We start from the raw sequence: 15,999 nt of genomic DNA on the forward strand, positions 1-15,999 counted from the left end.
GTGCTGGTCCCTGTAGCCTCTTGAGAGCTCAAGCGTTGACGGCAGTGGTGGGGCTCCCAGACAGGGAATGCTTTATGTAGTCCTGGGGCTTTCGCAACCCCCTGAGGTACAAAGCCAGCATTGGACGGGGAGCAGGGAGGTGGGCTGTTGCATGCTGTAGGCATGCAGGGCCTCTTCATAACAACATCTTGCATAACTCCCATGGGCTCAGGTGGTCTTTGACCCTGACCTGCAGCCAAGCAGGCACTAGGAACAAATGCTTCTCTTTGGTTTTCCTAAGCCAGAGGCACAGCTCACACCTGGGAGAAAGGGTGTGCACATGTGCAGGGAGAATAAAGGAAGAGAGGCACTCCATCTCTGCAGGGGGGAGAGTTAGTTGCCTCCACCTCCTATGTGATTTTATGCTGCAGTCCAAAGTCCTTCTTACCCAATGTGCTCAACCCAGTTACAAGGTGCAGACCTGTTTCCTCCACCTCCTCTCCAAATTCTTTTCCTGTTTTCCCCTGATAAACAGTGGCAAACATCATACTTGCAAGTTTCTGCTAACATTTCTGAAAGCCTCATCATGTCAGAACTTCTTCAGGTCCTTATGACTTGTTCCCTCTTCCTTCCCAAAAGATGGCTCAGGTGCCAATCTCATGGTCTGGTCTCAGGAACAGGATCTGGGGCCCTGAAAATCTGAGAAGGCAAAGAGCACTTTTGTGTGGTACTGCAAAGGTAGTAGGACATATGTGCAGCCTGCAAATACCTGAGTGCGTGTACAAGCCACATCTGGGCCTTTTCGCATCGGTTTTAAATCAGAGTTTCCAGAATTTTTATTATGCTTTTGGCAAACAGTTTTCAGTTCCATAAACCATTATTTTCTCCTGTCCAGGCAAGTTTTGCTGCCTCTCAGTCAATATTTGTTCTATAGTTTCAACATCTTTAGGAAGCATTAGAGAAAACCTGTTAATTATTTTCTAGACATGTAACCAGAGCACGATAGGAACGATTACCACCAAGAGAACTAATTCACCTACTTTTTTAACCTCCCAATTTTGAAAGAATAGAGACAGGGCCTGTTAGTTAAAGGTCTTTGTTCATTACTTTAATGCATGTTAAATTATGGCGATACCAATGTGGTATAAAAAATACTTCAACAGTAGCTGATGTACAGAATTAAAACAATTTATTCAGCATGGTCTTTCCCATAAATTTGTTTCAGTGTTCTATTCCTTTCATATATTCATAAAAATATTAAACTTTTTACTGTTTTTGCAATCTTTTCCATACGTAATGCAGACAGTAACACGGTCTGATTTATTTTCCTTTTCTGCTTTGTGTTGGAGCATTTTTGCATAGATAGTAGATTCCTGTTCACTTTCTCAAGCATCAAATGCTCAGGGCTGTTCCAGGTCTGCTCTGAAGCCTTTGATTCCCCAGATAACATCAGACACTGAAAATTTTATTATGTTTAATATTAAGGCTACTATTTGGAATAAAGCAGGTATTTAACACAGGCAACCCGAAAGGGTGAGGCATATCAATTGTCCTGCAACTTTAAGCATCAATCTTTCAAGAAGCCAACCTTTCTATTTTAAACTGAGATTTTCAAGTTTGCTAACTCCCACAAAGACTTAAGAGAAACAGCAATCTATATCCCTCTGTTGGCTTTTAGAGCCTTGTTCTAGCCTTTGGCAATGCTGATGCCAGTTATATTTATATATTTTTACAAAACTTTTACAAAAAGATCACTATTTTTAATATATGAATTTATCATACTTACAAGAGTAAAATCAACATGGATTTTCTTGTTCAGTATCTCACATGATTGATGATAAGAAGACAGACTAATGGCTTAATTTACAAGCTTTAAATCTGTTACTTTCTTTAATACCAAAGAAAACAATTATTGTCTGCCAAATCATGAAATATTATTATTTCTCCTAAATTTGTCCTCTTTGGAAATCTGTATACTGCTTTATATTCCCAGACAGGTTCTTTCAGGATCAAAACTATTCCTACAAAATTTTGTCAATAACATAATTATCCATGAAAATTCTATTACAGAAGTTTTCAAAGGAGTCTACAGTCACTCATCCAAATGAATCAAAACATATGAGATTTGACCACCTCTGAAAATCTAGATCAGCAGCCCCATTATATTTACTGCATGTTGTTCTCAGCAGTTTTAAAGACAGGAGACCAAACCATGTTTCACTGAAACAAAAATACGCTTCTGTTACTAATTTTTAATCAAGGGCAAAAGCCATTTCAGTGTCTTAAATTAATCTGAGCTCATCAACAAAAATAAATCAGAAGCGTGTAATTTTGTGTTAGCCATGACACACAGCATTTCTTTGTGTGCCTCTGCTGGTCTCTGCAATGTTTGGCAATGCATATCTGGTGGATGGGCCCGGCAGAGGCTTAGTAATTACAACTTCTAATTCATTCACCTCCTCAAGTCTGAGATCTCTACAAACTCTAGGTAATACCTCAGAAAACTCTTCTTTTGAACTGCTATCATTGTGGATTTGCAGGAGTGCAGTTACAGTGAAGTCACGCCGGTATTTCTCAGTCAGATTTCAACAACTGCAGAGACCTGGGCAAGTCAGTACCATATGTAGGCAACATAGTAAAAGTTTGGCTCTGTTTCTCTTCTGGTTTAGCTATACTTCCAACTGCATCCACCTGAGACATAGTTTACATTAATGAAGTATTTTCACAGTCACAGCTAAAACACTGGTTCAATGAGACAAGCTTTTTAGGCAAAAAAGGCTCCTTGCTGTCAGTTACGTCTTGATTAGGAGTGTACTGGGGCAGGGATGGAAGGTTTCTGGCAGACTACCATTTTTATGGCAATTCAAGGGTGAATTTTTTCTCAGTCCTAACAGATGTAGCTATGCCAGCACAACTATGTAAGCTCATAAAGAGGGTAAACTTTGCCTCAGTTAATCATCATTTGGATTGACTTGGGCTATGGGTTAGGTTGAGAAATGATGCCAGCAAGTGATCCTCATCCAGATCTTTGGAACCTGGATACACCCCTTGGAGGTTTGTACTTTTCATGCAAACAGAACAGAATTTGGGCCAGGATTTCAATTGTTTCTCAGAGCAAAGCACATAGATCACGTCAATCCCATTAAAAGATTGCTGGGTTCTGGGTAATCTCAGACAATTAAAATATTGATAATGCATAAGCATGCAAATAACCTGCGATGTAAAGCATTCATTTACAAAACTTGTTCTATCGCCACAATTGATGAGTTCCATATATGACTTCCCATTCCATTTGAAGTTGGCAGCATATTTTTGATATTATAGAAAGATTTTTAAAAGTCAGTATGGGTTTTTTTTGGAACCGTAATTAATTGAAGGGTAGAAAAGTCTTCTACCTTTGAATTGTGCCAAAAGGCAAAAAAAATGGCCTTTCTGGCAGTGATTCTGTGATTGAAGTATTTTTGCACCTTAATAGCCTGTAAAATTCTGCAGTATTTTCCACTAGGAATAGCAACAGAAAATACACAGAAAAGGTCAGATTTTCAAAGGAAATTGCAGAAAAAAGCTTTCATTGTAGGAGTTATTTTAGTTTCATTTATGACTTCGTAATAGAAAAGAACAAGAGTCAAATTACTATTTAAAACATTTTGAACACTGCTACATTGAAACTTTAAATATTTAAACAACTAGAATTTTATTTGTGGTCAGGAGAGTAACTCTAGCGCTTAGGAGAAAACTGGCTCAAAGAATGGGTAATACGAGATATAGCATCCATTTCCAGCCAGACTGCACATAGATTGAAAGACTTTTTGCAGTCTTCTTACAGTTATTTATAGCGTGCCGTTCACAAACATGGGTTTCTATTGAATTCTTAGAGGCAGAGTTTGCAGGGAAATGAATTATTGTAGTGTGCGCAGAGCAGCGGATCCAAGCACAGCCAACTGCCCCGTAGAACCGGACTCATAATAACAACTGACAACAAATGGCATGATCTGAGCCAAGGAGCTCTGTGTACTTTGTGAGGGACAACTGGGTACACTGTCACCATCACAACTGGTCTCCTTGGTGGCAGTCTGAATACAGAGGTCAAGGACAGAATGGGATTGAAAAGATTAGCCTTTGCACCATGTCAGCCTGTGTGCTACCTGTTTTTGTAATTTAACGACGTCACATGCTGCTTAAGGAGTAAATTTACATTGAGCTCTTTATAAATGGTATTTAAACAAACCTAGTTTAAAACGGTACCTTTATTCTCTTTAGCAAACCTTTCTGAGGATTGTGATTCTGAACTGAAATGCTTTTCTAGATGTTCTACTAAAATGGAAACAACTTGAAACAAAGACGTAAGTTTGCAACAGGCTGGCTAGCCTGGTGAAGAGAGCTTTAAACAATGAATGATGAAAGCCACGGACATACTGGAGCAAGTCCAGCAAAAAGCCACAGAGATCATTGAGCAGCAAAAGAATCTAACAAAATGGGTGGCTGAGGGAGCTGAGACTGTTCCATCTGAAAATAATACGCTGGGAGACCTTATCAGGTTTATAAATATCTGGCAGGAGGGTATATAGAAGATAGAGTCAGACCCTTCTCAGTGGTGCTGAATAGTATTCTCAGTAATAAAAAATGGTCAGGTGACCTAAGATCACCAGGGATTCAATGTGAGAAAGGATAAGGTTAAAAGGCTGCCATCCTTTGCTCAGTCTGTATACTAAAATTATACTGTGCATTTGGTAACCCAGGTTAACCCCTTCATGCTAGACTGGCCATTTATTTCAGGAAATCTCCCCTAGAACCTGAAATCTCTGCTGACTACTTATTTCATTAACTCTCAGAGCTAGCCATTGGTAGTTTTAAGAGACCGTGAAAATTTACACCTGTATGGAAAAATCAGTTAACTTACTATCCTCAGTGTTTATATTTTTAAGATTACGTTTTTAAGAAAAGGGATAGCAAATTATTTTAAAAAAACCCATAAAAGTTCAAGTTGTTTATAAAGGTCCCCAAAACACACCAGATCACTGACACCAAAATATTTCAGTGCCTAAAGAACAGCTGTTAGGGGCACACAGTGCCTGTTGTACATACCTACAGAATCAACTCTCCCAAATCAGGAAATTAAGGAAAAAAAAAATTCTAACTATTAATTTCTTGGATTATGCATATAAATCTCTGATGACCAGGCAGTGGCCACAGAATTATCCACATCAAAACCCATGCAGTTGAAATAAATGCATTTGACCTGCTTTTCTTCAGAAAATCTTAACTGAATGAAACACATTAGATGGACAAAGACTCTCAGATACAAACACTGAACTGTGTTGGGAAACCTTATAAATACCTTTGACATTTACGTGCTGCTTGAATCTATTTAAGTAACCATGTCTGTCAGTTATCCTTCTTAGGAGTTTCCACGTTTCACAAGGGCTCAGGAATGGTCTGCTACTAAGAACTACTCCACAAATAATTTGATTTCTGTAGTAACTCTGAACATCAATGTGAACAATGTGAATATCATCGTGAACTATGAACAAATGACATCACAAGTATTAAAATTACAAAGCACACATTTATGATATTCTTTGAAATAAAAACAATTTGAAAAATATTACGAAAAATATTGCGAAAAATATTGAAAAAAATGAACACCTGCTTATCATATTTTTAAAACAAACTGCCTCAGCATGGAAAAGAATCAAAGCCAAATGTATTTTCTTAATATGTGATCTTATTAAAAAATTGCAAGGAAAGATGACAGCAAAATTTGAAAAGTTTGAAAATGCCATAAATGTGAATATATTTTGTTACATATATAGCTTCTTATAATAAACTTAAATACAAATATTAATTAGAATTACTAAAGATAAAATACTCGATAGTGTGGAAAATATGAAGAGGAAAGGAACTAGAATAGAAAATAGATGTCTTATTCCAGCACAAAAGCTTTAAAATTCAGTACAAAGCTAGTACTCAAAAAATTTTAATGTTCTAATTTACAAAATTTATTAAAATATTAATATGAGAAAACCAAAAAAATTATCAATACAAGTACACTGTATTTTCCTAACTCTAAAATGAGGACTTCATAAATATAAGGTATATTTATAGAATCATAAAATCAGCTAGATTGGAAAAGACCTTTAAGATCATCAAGTCCAACTATTACTCCAGGACTGCCATGACCACCACCAAGTCATGTCACTAAGGACATCATTTACCTTTGTTTTGAACGCTTCCAAACTATATTATAATTTATCTATCAAATCACTTCAGCTTCTTGGTTTGCCCTAATTGTGCATTGTTTAAATCACAACAATTACAGGATGAGATACTGAACCTCACACACCCACCAGCGAGGGTCTTATGCTGTCCCCCAGGCTGCTACAGGCAAGTAACCCAGCCAGAGAAAAGAAACCAGGCCAGAATGTGTGATTTCCATGTGCATTTTTAAATCCTTATGGCAACTGCAGTCTGGCAAAAATTGATGTCTGACACAGCATTTCATATTACAGTCAGGGAAAACTGATTTACTGAGTTAGCTGCCATTACACACCAGTCACTGACCTGTTCATTGTGCACCAGAGGATCAGAGTCAGTTGCCCATGTTGATTCTTTTAGACCTGTTGATAAAAATGAATGTTGACACAGTCTGGTCTCTGGCAGACAGATAAAGTTGTACTTTGAGATTACTATTTTCAAATTAAGAATTGCCAAAGGGTATGTATTATTTTATTCTTATACAAAGAATCTCCTTCTGCTTCTGATCAATGTGGATGGCACAAATATAAGGCAGATTAATTGTACTGCAAGCGTCCTACTGTGCTGAATTCAGATCTGTTTCAATGAATACAGATCATTTGCTGTCGTTGGGTTAGAGTTGGCACTCAGCTTTAACTCATCTTTCTCACATAGCCCTGGGATGTTTCCTATTTTTCATCATACCTTTTCCATTCATGTGAGTGATGCTGAACTTCTGATGGTAGGAAACTTCAAACATGTTATAAAGCTAAAACCAGACTTAAGCTTCCCTCTTTGCTCACTTTCGGTCTGTTATTACCTTTTTTCTGCTATTTAAAAGAGCAGACATCCCCCACTTTTTCATCCCCCACTTTTTCTGAAGAAGGCACAGAAGAAAATACATTACTTGCAGTACTCTGTCTGGTTATCTATGCTTACAGAGTAAAAATTGTACTGTCTCCTGAACTCAATTTGAATTCAAGCCATTTTCTGGTTTTACTTTTTCCTTTAGGCTATCTATTTTTGTAAAAAAAAAAAAAATTATTTAAAAAAATTTGTAAGTCATATCTGACTGTGCTCAGTCAAATTCTAGTTCTTTTACTCTGTCTTCAAATGGGTAAACCACTTGAGAAAGCTCACACTTTTGTCAGGTCTTTAGGATTTCACCCATTTTATACATGTGTAGCTTCATAATTATTTACTTTTAGTAATCCAATTTCCATCATCTCCTGACTGTTACAAAGAAAACAAAATTGAAATTTAAAAATTTTCTCTGTAATATTCTGTTTTCTTCCTCTTAAGCACCTCTCACAAATACACATGTGTACATCTGTGCACGTGTATAATGTGGGCTAAGTATCTAAGCGGAATTCCTCATATTAAATTTGAATGGAGACTTTTGCATGCATGGTACAATATACATACTGTGAATGAAGATGGTAACATGCAGGTATACATGACTACACATCAGACAATTTTATAAGGTCTAAGAATTATTTTATTTGTTTAAAACGCTAAAATGATTCCCTTAGGATTTATGAGCTAAGAATGCTCAAGGTTTAGTGTCCTGACATCTCTTTTTTTAGCAGCCTCCAAGATCTCACACTAAGAAGATGCTAAGCCAGTGCCTTCTGTCATAGCTCAAGAGTTTCAGAAGGCTTGGAAGCTGGAGAGGAAGGTGAATGTACTATGCCTGTGAGCTGTACAATATGTACACAGCACTGTTTTTTTACTAGTATCAAGTTAGGACTTCTTGCTACCACTCCTACTTTGATGGTAATGCAGTTCTAAAAGAAATACTAAGAATAATCCAGCAAAAATGGGTGAGGTAAATAAAGATGACGTCGAAAAATACTTGGAGAACAACCCCCAGTTTGCCAAGGAGTATTTCGACCGAAAAATGAGGGCAGAAGTGCTGGGAAGTATCTTTAAAGTAAGCCCCGGAAATGTGAAGGAAGGAGTCAGCTTCAAAGACATGTCCCGTCTGGAGGAGTGTGACATACTTTTTGAGCTGCTAACAGAAATACAGGATGAAGGAGGCGATATGGAAAAGATAGTGCACAAGGCCTTACAGAGGCTAGCACAGCTGCTGGCAGCTGATCGGTGTAGTATGTTTCTTTGCCGTTCCCGAAATGGTATTCCAGAGGTGGCCACCAGGCTTCTCAATGTCACTCCAACTTCCAGCTTTGAGGAGAATTTGGTGAAACCAGACAATGAGACAGTTTTCCCTCTGGACATCGGGATAGCGGGATGGGTTGCTCATACCAAGAAGTTCTTTAACATACCTGATGTGAAAAAGGTAAGTGACTGCTCTTGGGGAATGGGTTTCTGTGCATCTGCTTACTCAGCTTCCTGCACAGTGCTTGTGGTATAGTCATTCTTCAGAAACATCCCAGAGACAGAAATCCAGACCAAAAGCATGAGAACAGCAGCAGTAGAACCACATCATGTAGCCTAGTGAGGTATTTCCAGTATCCTTGCACAATAGTTGTAATGTAATTTATTATAATAAGGGAGGAGACTATTAGGTTAATAGAGACAATAGGTACTTGTATTTCTGTTGAACAAGGCAGGCTCCTATTCTGTTTTCCAGTATGGGCTTGCAAGTGTTCTCCTTTATCATTCCATGCTGTCATGCATCCTCTAAATACAATTAATTCACAGCTTTTGTAATGAAGATGCTTCATTATAAGTAGGTGAATGAAGCCAGATGATGATCATGTCAACATATATTCTCAGTTTCAAGTCTGTCTTTGAAATTAAAATGACTCCAAATCTTGAGGGTGTCCAGATCCAAGGCTTTTGTTCAGAACTATCTATAGAAGAAGATTAATGAGTCAGAGCTGGTCTGACATTTTCAGAGTTCATGTTGAATTTGCACAGAATCACCCTCTTTAGTTATGATGCTAACAAGGGTTATTACAAATGTTAATTAAAATGATGAGTGACCTAACAGAAATTACACATGCATGATGAGAACTGCTTTCAGAAACTGTTCTGAAATACACAGGGAAACATAAATGTGCTGTGATTGCTGTAGATTTCTTTTAAAATAGATAACCTTATATTATCAAATGGTGACATCTTCATTTCCTTTTTGTGTTATATGGAAAAGCTCAACATAAACCAAATGGTGCTAAGATAATTATACAAGATGGCAGTCTGTCTTCTCAGTATGTCCTATACAGTGGATTTAAAATTCTGGGCCATTTTAGGGATGGAAACCACCTCACTGTCTTAAGATCAATATAAATAATAAAAAAACCTTTATACACTGGAATTGCCTATGTTTTCCAGCAGATAAACAAAAAGCATTATATTTTATCATAGTACATGTTGGCAGACATAAAAAATAAAACTTCTTTAAAAGCTCAGAAACAAATGAAAATGTGTATGTATGTGAAAATAACATTCAGATATATAGTAAACTATCTCAGGTGTAGGTAAGAATGATAGCAACAAACAGAAGAATGACTGATTTTAGAGAAAAGAAAACAGTTGATTTTTAGCCAGCCACTAAGATGCTTTCTCCAGTGTCTGCTGTTCTGACAAGAAGCACCTGACCTACTGCCTCTTACCACCACACTGGGAGATTGGAGGATAATCCTTCTAAATTCATAAGGCTGATTACATGAGAAAAGATCAGAAGGATCAAGAAAGATATGCTTTTTATCAGAAATTGCAGTGCTCCTTAATTTCATTGTGTGAGAGGTGCACAAAGGAGAGCTGCCCAAATATTTCTGTGTTTGCAATAGAATTTGTTTAAAATGTTGTGACTAATATAATTTAAATATGCTTAAATAAGAGAACCTTTCTGTCCATCTAATCCTGCTAGGTATACATTTTGCACTCATAAATTAATCCATATCAGATGAATATCTGTCCAGCTATTATTCAGCCATTCTAAGGTAATCTTTACTTGGGCATTCTTCTACTCTCTTAGGATTACTATGCCATTAGGCCCACACTTAAAAATGCAGTTAAACCAAGGTGCCATTAATCCACATTTGGTAAATTAATGTAATCAAAATATTGACATTTCATAAGTTAATTGCAAAACTCCTACCCTTTTCTCTGGGACCAAGATTTGTTACTTAAAAATGACCCTGAAGGTCTCAAAATTGTCACCATTTCCATTCTATTTGTACAAAAATTCAAGTGGCCAAATCCACACTCCTCACATAGACCAAGTTCCCTGTAATGTCACCAAAATCTCTCCATTTTGGAGAGAACTGCAGAACCAGAACTACAGCTTTAGTCAGTAACGTTCAAGGAATATAGTTAGTCCATGGCAGCAGAAATAGGCAGCTGCTGAAGCCTTTACCACGTTTTTGAAAGCGTAATTATTTTTCAGATCATTTTGTATGCACTTCAGTCAAACTAGATTGCTAGCCAAAACGAGCAAAAAATTACAAGCAGACTTAAGAGAGAGAGGAATTTTACCCCTATTGCCTTGTCAGAATACAGAATGCAAAATGAATAATTCTAGATGCTATAGTAATTTAAATATGTCATGTCTAACCACTTTCTATTGTTGACACAATCTGTATCCAAACGGCATAGTGTTTTTTAAGTCTTAAGTACATGACAACATTGACAAACCCACAGTGAGACATTTCCATGCTTCAGTCACCACCCCTTTATAACAGAAGTGAACATAATGAAAGATCACAACAGCAATAAATCATTGCAAGAATTTAAGACTCCACTTCTGGTGCCTGGTAGCCAGTTCTTTAGGGATTATCTTCTTCTTCAAGCTGGAAAAGTATCAATAAACATAAGGAAGCTCCTCATCCTGACTAATGCTTCAGAAAAGAAAAGCGGAGGGAAAGATACAGACCTTTCATAATTAACTTAGTAGCAAGAGCAGTCTCCCCCCATAAGATTATGGACCTGTTGACTGCAAGAGCTAATAGTGTTTAATCCAGGATTTAATGGTAGTGAGAAACAGAAGGCCAGGCAGGATCATTGCCCTAGTAATTTGCTTCACATTATTCCCAGGGTCTGGCAGGGTATATGACACAAATATTCCAAAGTAAAGTAATAGACTACATAAAATTTGATATGTCCATTAGTATTCTTTAAATATTAACTGATAACATGGACAACATGATAAAGAAGAGTACAATTGCCTTACACCTTTTGCTAAGGCAGTATTTCAAAATAAAGCTAAGAAATAGTTAAACAAGGAGCATCTCTTCCGAGCAATCAAAATCTTATATTCTCAGCATGTAAGAACCAATAATAAATACTATATATATTTGCTCGACTACATATATTTAAATTATTGCAGTATTCCTTTTAGTTCAGAGATATTTGAAGACAAAGATTTAACTGAGGATTGGAAAGTCCTGGTTATTGTAGAATATAAAATTATATGAATGGTGAAAAACATGCTTCAAGAGAAGTGAAAGCTTTTGGATTAGATCCATGTGGGACTGACATGTTCTGATGCTGAAGAACAAGCCCTCATTTGTAGAGGTTCTGCACTGGAATCCACAACCCCCAGTGAAGAATCAGCTGAATGTGGAAAGATTCTGGTGCTTCCAATTCAGATTAAGCAGCCAGAGCAGTGATCATTGTGGCACCTAATTTAACAACTTCAATACATTTTCAAGTTGCAAGCACTTGTATCATCCCTTAGTAAATTGATACAGCTTCACTTTGTATGAATATTTTTTTCTGTAGGAGCTCTACTTCTCTTTAATGCAAGGGCAGGAGAGACTTCAAATTCAGGCCTGTCTTAAATGACAGGAGTTTCAGATTCACAGGAACGTGTCAGTACCCAGACTTCAGGCTGCCTGAACCTGGAACAAGGAAGAAGAGATATTCTGTCCCTTTTGTTGAATCTATATCAGATTGTAAAATAGATTATTTGAAGAGGGGAGAGAGAAGAGAAAAGGGAAGCACGGTCTTGCAGCTCAGTGGTGCAAATTCCCATATGGCAGTGAGAAGACCTGGACACTGAACTGTCGTCTAGCTGCTATGTGCAAACAGTTGCTCTGCTAACACACAGCAGTGGTCCTGTGACCAGGAGGTTGTCTTAGAAGGCCTCCTAGGGCAAGAAGACATTGCTGGAATCAGACACATCGATGTCAAAAATATGAAGCAATAAGAAAGCGCAGGAGACAGCAAGGTGGTCAGTGACACAATTGGTTGCTCTGAAAATGGAAAGAATGGAGTCACGTTGTGGTAGAGCTGGTAGCAGGTCAGTCACTTGCTAGTAAGATGTCTTAGTTCTTAACTTATATTCTGCTCGTCCCCTCACAAAGTGATCTTGGGGAAGAAACCCCAATATCCGGCATATTGAGGAGGCAGAGTATGTTAAAAAAAGCTTCAAAGGCCAAAGGAAGATTGTTAAAATAGTTTCAGAGGGAAATTCTTGAGAAACAAACTCAGTGTTAAGATGAGAAGAAATGAGAGCAAAGATACACAACACTACAGATGCACTGCTTTGCTGAATTTCTGGAAAGTAATGAGAACTGAAACAACCCCAAGATAAACTCAAAATGAGGCAAAAATGGAGAGGTAACCTTTTACGTGGGAAGAACTTGTGTTGTAAATGTTAATGTCTGCTCCTCCATTTTATCTTATCATCTTGATAATAAAAAACAGACTGCCATGAAGTCACACTCAATACAGTAAAATATTAACTGCAAAAATGGAAACAGGAACAAATCTCTGATAACTGCACCTTCCAGAAGAAAACCCCTAACCTTTAGTTCTTTCCTTGAATTAATTTTTGTTAAAAGAGGAAAGCTTCCAAAATTAAGAAAAAAAAAATATTAAAAAAATAAAATTAAAAGCTCCCCTTTATCCTAATTTTCTTGTTTTCTGTGAAAAATACACTTAAATAGATTCAATTTCAAAAAGTTGCAAGATAGTCACTTCATATGACAAATAACAAGCAGACTTTTCAGTGACATGACTGAAAAGTTCAACCCCAAATGCTGTTAAATATGTATGAAGGGCTAGTTGATTTAGATTCAGAACTCTAGTGATCTTGAAGATACCAACCTCGATTTGTTTTCTAATGCTTGGAAGTTACATGTCAAAATGCAGTTGTTTTACATCCCTGACAATGCATGATTTTTTGAATGTGGCCTAATGAATGGCCAAATCCATTAATTTGGTTTGGTTTTGAATTAGACTGATGACATTATTGTAGCTGATAGCAGTTGGTTTTTATTTCCTATTCATACTCAATTATATCATTATCAAAAAAACCCTACATTTGTGAGTTAAAAATAGGACAGGCAGAAGTAAGAGATGGAGCAGTGTAGCACACAAATACCATCTTGTCAGTGTTAGAAATTTTGTTTGAGAAATCTGAGCCAGTGCAAGACGATCAGTGGGAGAACAAAATATCAGTAAGAGGAGAAAATACTGAAGGAATACAGAAATGTGAAGATGATGCAAAGAAATTATGAGCATGTGGCAACAGCTCCTGATGTCAAAGGTTCCTGTGGTTCCTGTTCCAGGAGTGTTCCAGACCCTCTCTCGGTCATCCGAAGGATGATATATTTTGACCAGTCTGAGCTAATCTATCCAACCCAGAACTGCCACAGCAATATGAGTAAAGTAGCTGAAAGGGGTCCCAGAAAGCCATTATGCCTCTGTGCTTTGTAAGAGGAAAGAGATGGAGTAAAATAGACATCTGCTTTCTTGGCACTACCACCTCAGCTACAGGATTACGTCTTATCACTTCTTAACTGTGATATTTGAGGCATCGCGCCAAAATAAAAATGGAAAGGTAGGCTGCACAACAGATACTGACAGGTCACTCAGAGTCAACACACAGAAGGAAGGAACAGGAAGAGGTTTTTGAATGGGCCCAATAGTGATTGTCACATGAAAACCAAGGTGTAAATGTCACCTGCTGGATACAAAAAAACCAACATCATGATGCTTGCTAGCAAGGCCCCCAGTCACTTAAGCAAAGTTTTATGGGAAATCCTCATTTCCTAACATTTCAAACCACATGTGTAATGAAGATGCTGATGTTGTGCCAAAATAAAAGCAGTTGGGAATAAGTATACTGGAGATGTGAGAAGCCTCGGTACTAACAATTTTGAGCCGCTGTTCCTATTATCTCAAATCCACCAGAGCAGTGAAACTTCACCCTGACTAACTGAACAGGCAAGAGGGATCCTTGCTCCCTTATGCTTTTGTTTTGTGTTGCTTTTCACACTTTTCCATTTTTCTGTCTTTCCTGAATTTGTATAAATTATATACTTTTGTGTGTGCAATTGAAACTAAATTAACAAGGGTTACACTATCTCATTACTTAAAAGTTTTGCCTTTTCTGATCAAATTTATACTCAACAACTAATTTACACTGCAGACTTTGACCTGGAGTTTCCAGTAGTGTCAAACTCACTTTCCTCAGGCTGCATTTTGTTGTTAATCTCATCAGAAATGCTCAAGGCTTAATTCTGTGTTCTGGTATAGCAAACCCTAAAATAATATTATGCACTGCAGGGTGTACTCCCTTTATTAAATACTGTAGGATGGTTCCACAAACATTAGGATGATGGTCTTCATTGTTTTTTTAACCTTGGCATAGAAAACCTGTGAAAGGTTAGAAATTTTTGCAGAGCTCCTCTTCGTAGTCACTTAAAGAATTGTGGGATATCTAAACCCAGCCGGTGAAGGAGAATTCTTCATGAGAGAAATAAGGTCTTTAAAAACTGCTGAAAGGAAATACAGAGGAACATGTCATTCCCAAGAATGGAACTGAGATCTGCAGGAAAAGCCATGAAATAAGATATGGAACACAAGATGATTCCTTCTTTTGGGCACTCCGCCAGTAAGAACTTTCCAGAAACAATGAAGTAACATTGATTTTTTTAAAAGAAAACAAACTACATAATCTTAAAGTATTATCTGCTTATGTAGTCTTTTAAAATTAACTTCTTGAAATGCCTGCGGTTCCTATGGGGAGTGTTTTTTTTCTCATTTATATTTATTTTACCTCAGAATCAGGTATGGTATAGTTCCAGTAGGGAAGTTTATCTGTAACTGCCATATGAGGAAAATAAGTCATTTTTAGAAAGACAGGCCTTTCACAGAAAGACCCTTTCACAGAGGTGTAATCACGCTGCTTACACAACAGTGACTTCTGATTTAGTAAATTCCACTGGTAGCTGTGAGGTGGAAATAAGCTCACAAACCTTAAAGAAAATGAAAGGTTGAGGCCAAATTATCTAAAAGTAGAACTTTATACTGATATTTCATTGGTAAGAGGTTTATATTAGTAATGTCTAGTAGTGATGGTGAGTTACAGTGAGATAAAAATGGTGTCATGGTTTAGAGAATCAGGAAACATGAATTAACTACTAATTTGCAAGTGTATAGGCTAGATCCATTGTATCTTGCCAAACTCCTCTTCAGTCACCTTCCATCACCTACTATAGAAATATGAATACAAAGAGGTGTCCTGATTTTCCACTCCGGTATGCTGGTGCTAGCTTAGTACAAATCCAGGACATGCTGAACATTTTAGGATATGATCATTGTACAGTAAATAGCTAGGTATCTCAGCTTTAAAAGTAGCTAGTAGAAAATGTTTACAAAGGTACTACAATTAGGGAGCTATCACAGATCACCTTTTCTTCATTTTTTAAAAAAGCCTATTTGACGATTTAACTGAGAGCTAAAAGTTCACATCACTCTTCTGGTCTTCTGCCTCTGGTACTGCAGAACACATTTCTTGCTTGTCTATGAACATAGTTTTCCAGACATTGCAAAAAGCTATTTTCTTTGAAAACAAAAGAAGCTTATATT

The 15,999-nt window shown here is 37.2% G+C and overlaps 1 protein-coding gene across 1 annotated transcript in view; it reads left to right on the forward strand.

The window, feature by feature from the left end:
* Positions 1 to 8,032: 8,032 nt before the first annotated feature.
* PDE6C (phosphodiesterase 6C) overlaps positions 8,033 to 15,999 on the forward strand; it is a gene marked incomplete at both ends in the record, with an annotated part of 29,461 nt that continues 21,494 nt past the window's right edge. The window contains one exon of the mRNA XM_080621191.1: positions 8,033 to 8,512. Within this exon, the coding sequence (XP_080477317.1) occupies positions 8,033 to 8,512 (480 nt within the window). The remainder of the gene's footprint in view (positions 8,513 to 15,999) is intronic.

The sequence above is a fragment of the Psittacula echo genome (genome assembly GCF_963264785.1).
Source record: "Psittacula echo genome assembly, chromosome: 6".
NCBI classification, from domain to species: domain Eukaryota; kingdom Metazoa; phylum Chordata; class Aves; order Psittaciformes; family Psittacidae; genus Psittacula; species Psittacula echo.